The 3,835-nt window shown below is 45.0% G+C and overlaps 1 protein-coding gene across 1 annotated transcript; it reads left to right on the top strand.

Moving 5' to 3' along the window:
* The first annotated feature begins 617 nt into the window (after positions 1-617).
* On the top strand, positions 618-2,966 carry LOC134445055 (serine/threonine-protein kinase PLK1-like). The gene is made up of 2 exons (XM_063194172.1): positions 618-815; positions 2,248-2,966. The coding sequence occupies exons 1-2, from the start codon at positions 663-665 to the stop codon at positions 2,437-2,439; spliced, it is 345 nt and encodes a 114-aa protein (XP_063050242.1). The 5' UTR covers positions 618-662; the 3' UTR covers positions 2,440-2,966.
* The last annotated feature ends 869 nt before the right edge of the window (positions 2,967-3,835 follow it).

The raw sequence follows: 3,835 nt of genomic DNA, 5'->3' as shown, positions 1-3,835 counted from the left end.
CAAATGTTAAAGGTAATTTTAAGAACAGAGTTGCAGGTGCCCATAGACAGCCATTCTAAAGCTGGTTGAGATCAAATCCAAATAAGCCAAATAACAGAGACTGCAGCAAACATGAAATAAACGGTGAGGGGGTCTTTAAAACATTGCAGACCACTCAGAAAATGGCCTTAATGTTCCAAAAAAGCGTAGTTCTCCTTTAAATACAATTTGTTTCATCTTCATTAGCCCAAGAGTCTCGTGTTTTTTACGTTCTTCAGAAGTTGTGATATTTGAGTTTCTATAGGCTTACTGTAACTTTTCCCAAAATGTTAAAAGATGTTGCTGTTGTGAAAGATTTGCTTGTGGTGTGGTATTTATTTGAAGTGGCTTGTTAATGAATGATTTGCTTCTGTGCTGTTATCTGGCAGCTTGTCAGTTTCATTCCTCTGCAGTAGGTTCAGCTGTTTGCATGACTGCAGCCATCAAAGCTAGCTAGTTAATGTCAGAGCCAGAGTGATCTTCTGTTGACTTATTTGTGTGTGTCTACGTGCATTGCTGATGTATTTATATAACTTCTTTGAGGGTTGTGTGTGCCGCTTACGCTGCGAGCTCATCTTGAAAGCTGTTTCATTTGTGGTTTTGTTTGTGTCTAGATCACGCTGCTGAAGTATTTCCGCAACTACATGAGCGAGCACCTCTTGAAGGCCGGTGCCAACATCACCCCTCGTGACGGTGACGAGTTGACGCGTCTGCCGTCGCTGAACTACTGGTTCCGCACCAAGAGCGCCATCGTGCTCCACCTCAGCAACGGAACCGTGCAGGTCAACTTCTTCCAGGTCAGTCAGGGGTCACCGTACCGCATACCACACACCCTTCCCCCATGGCGCAATGGCTAGAGTGCTGGCAAAGAATTGTCTATGACACTAACATAACCCAAAATCTGCCTATCCAATGCAAAGGAGTGTGCTCAAGTTTGGTCTCCTAAGAGGGCGTTGTCCCCTGTTCTCTTTCAGTGCCATTTGGTGGTGGCTTGCATGAGATGTGCGCTACTGCCATCTACAGCGTCAAGCCTTGAAGGGAACTCCATTTATTCTCATCCCAATGTCTCCTAACTGAAGGTCTCCTAAAGGGGCGCTCAACTGAAGTCACATGGGTGTGGGAAACAAACGGGATTGATGTCTCTTACTCTAATAAAGGGATTCTTAACCTTTTTGACGTCGAGGCCCATTTTTTTTCAGTGCAGAGTGGCCCGTGGCCCATCTAATATTGCCCATGACCAGACATAGGCCTATTGTATAAATAATTAGGCCTATATTATTATAGGTACGCAGTTGCACGGCCCACAAGCGCGAGTTTGAAACTTTTCTGCGGCCCTCAGGTTTTTGAGCACAGCCCAGCATTGGGCCGCGGTCCTATGGTTAAGAATCCCTGCTCTAATAGACCATTCTTTGGCGCTGGCCTGTAGATCAGAGGGTTGCAGATTCAAATTCCACCGGGACCTCTCCCTACACCTCCATCCATGGCTGAAGTGCCCTTGAGCAAGGCACCTAACCCCACACTGCTCCAGGGACTGTAGCCAATGGGGCACGTAAGTCCCGCCCTCTACTTCCTGGTTCATGGGGCAGGGGAGTCAAAAAATAATTACTGGGCTTGAAAATGAGTTTTCTTGACACCAATCCAAACCTTGGACCTTCACCTATGCACTACAAATCCAGAAATAACTCATTTTTAAGCCCAGTAACTATTTTTTGACTCCCCCTGCCCCATGAACCAGGAAGTAGAGGGCGTGACTTAGGTGCCCCATACCCTGCACCTAAAGAACTAATTTGTTATGAATAAAAAGTATCAGCTAAATGTAATGTATTGATGTAGTGTCCTCAAACCACTCCCCCTTTACCAAAACTCCTCCCCTTATAACCAAAACCTGACTCTTGACTGTTCTAACATCACTCCTTTCAATGGATTTGGTCAGTTATTGATTTGCTTTTTCAGCTGTGGATTTTGCCGCTAGACTGGGTTTCCTGGTTAGATTCAGGGCTCTAAATTAACACCAGACAACAGGCCAAATGATGGTTAAATTTCAGTTTGGCTAGTAGAAAACACCAACTTGCACTCACTAATGGGTCAAAGTGACTAGTGTTTGGCTAGTAAGATTTTGGCTGGTGATGAAGTTAATTTTGGGCCCTGAATATGCCCATTGATGTCAAAACCACAGTTGAGTTCCTACTGAAGTCCTGCGCTGATCTTATGCTCTCTCTGCGCTCTCAGGACCACACCAAGGTGATCTTGTGTCCGCTGATGGGTGCAGTGACGTACATCGATGAGCGTCGCGAGTTCCGCACGTATCGCCTGAGCCTCCTGGAGGAATTTGGCTGTAGCAGGGAGCTCGCCGGACGCCTGCGATTTGCACACAACATGGTGGAGAAACTACTGGCCAACCCCACGTCATCGCAGCGCTGAAAACACACACACACACACACACACACACACACACACACACACACACACACACACACACACACACACACACACGCGGCATGGTGAAGCTAATGGCCAAAGCCACATTAAAACAGTGACACACACGTTTACCCCCTCAGGCACCCTTCCATGTATACACACACACACACACACACACACACACACACACACACACACACACACACACACTGCATTAGTCAGTTCTGTATTCGCAGTCCAACCCCCCTCCTCCCGAATCAGTTTGTTTTGTAGCTTCGTGCTGATGAATTATGGGATGGTGGTGGGCTGGCGAGAGGTCTTGCTGAGATGATCATGTCCTCTTCTGTCTGTCTGTCCTGGTCAGTCCGTATATATGTCTCTCTGTGTTGTTGGTCTTGAGTGTGTGCCTGCTTTGGGTGTTTTTTATGTTTTTATTCTTGTGTAAAAATGTTTGTTACCATTCAATGTTTTCCAGAGGTTTTGTACTATTTTAAATATCTGTATAAATGAATAAAGACCTTATTTGGGAAGAGTGTGTTTTTGTCTGTATTGTTCTCCATTGGGTGTGTCTTGGTCTGATTCAGTCCACTAGTCCAGTTGGGAAGGAGAGTGGCCAGAGAGAATACGAGACGCTTGTCTCTACTCTGCCCTCTAAAGGCAAAGTGCAGTAACTACATATTTTGCCATAATTGAGTTTAGATTGAAAATGGTCTTAGTAGAGTAGAGTTTTTCCCAATGGAAATTAAGGTGTCTGTGTATGTTTTGCGTTTGTACGTTTATGTTAACTGACAAAGACCTTATACTCATAATTGAACATTACCGTAACATCTTCATAACATCTTTTATCTTGTGGTCCAAGTGTCAGATTTGGAGTACCGGTAACTACAATATCCAATCTAATGCCAAAACTTTGAGTCCTTTTTTCCCTCAGTTTCCATGTTGGCATAGTTACTGCCCTTTGCCTGTGGAGGGCAGTACTGCTGTTTCCAAACCTGTTGGGTTGTGAATGTGTGTGAGGGGAGGAACTCATTGCTTTTTAAACTTTCCTTGATGCCACCAGAGAATCTCTAACAGGGAGAAGGCTCAGTCTCATTGGTTCCCATTGTAGCCAGTTAGCTTTGCATGCATACTGCAGTAACGAGCGTAGGCCAGTCCTTCATGTGGGAAAATGTATGGAATGGAAAGGGGAACCCATGCTAAATACATTGCTACTGCCATTTCCAGTCACAAATATCAACAAAACATTCCTGGTAAGCAGTTGTTTAACAATAGGCTGTATTGACAAATCGTTCAGGTGTGTAGTTTTACAGCAGGTTAGAAGATTTCAACCTGTACTCGCTAGCATCGTGCTAATGTTTATGGGTTTGGCCCCATAAAAATTGAGCTTTGTGACCCAGTA

The sequence above is a fragment of the Engraulis encrasicolus genome, unplaced genomic scaffold, assembly GCF_034702125.1.
Source record: "Engraulis encrasicolus isolate BLACKSEA-1 unplaced genomic scaffold, IST_EnEncr_1.0 scaffold_963_np1212, whole genome shotgun sequence".
NCBI classification, from domain to species: domain Eukaryota; kingdom Metazoa; phylum Chordata; class Actinopteri; order Clupeiformes; family Engraulidae; genus Engraulis; species Engraulis encrasicolus.
This window is presented reverse-complemented; position numbering and strand designations above follow the sequence as displayed.

Bases quoted from the DNA above. Each gene is read 5' to 3' on its own strand.
- LOC134445055 (XM_063194172.1), top strand. From the start codon at position 663: ATGAGCGAGCACCTCTTGAAGGCCGGTGCCAACATCACCCCTCGTGAC. The intron at 816-2,247 runs GTCAGTCAGGGG...CTGCGCTCTCAG, and splicing joins TGCAGGTCAACTTCTTCCAG to GACCACACCAAGGTGATCTT.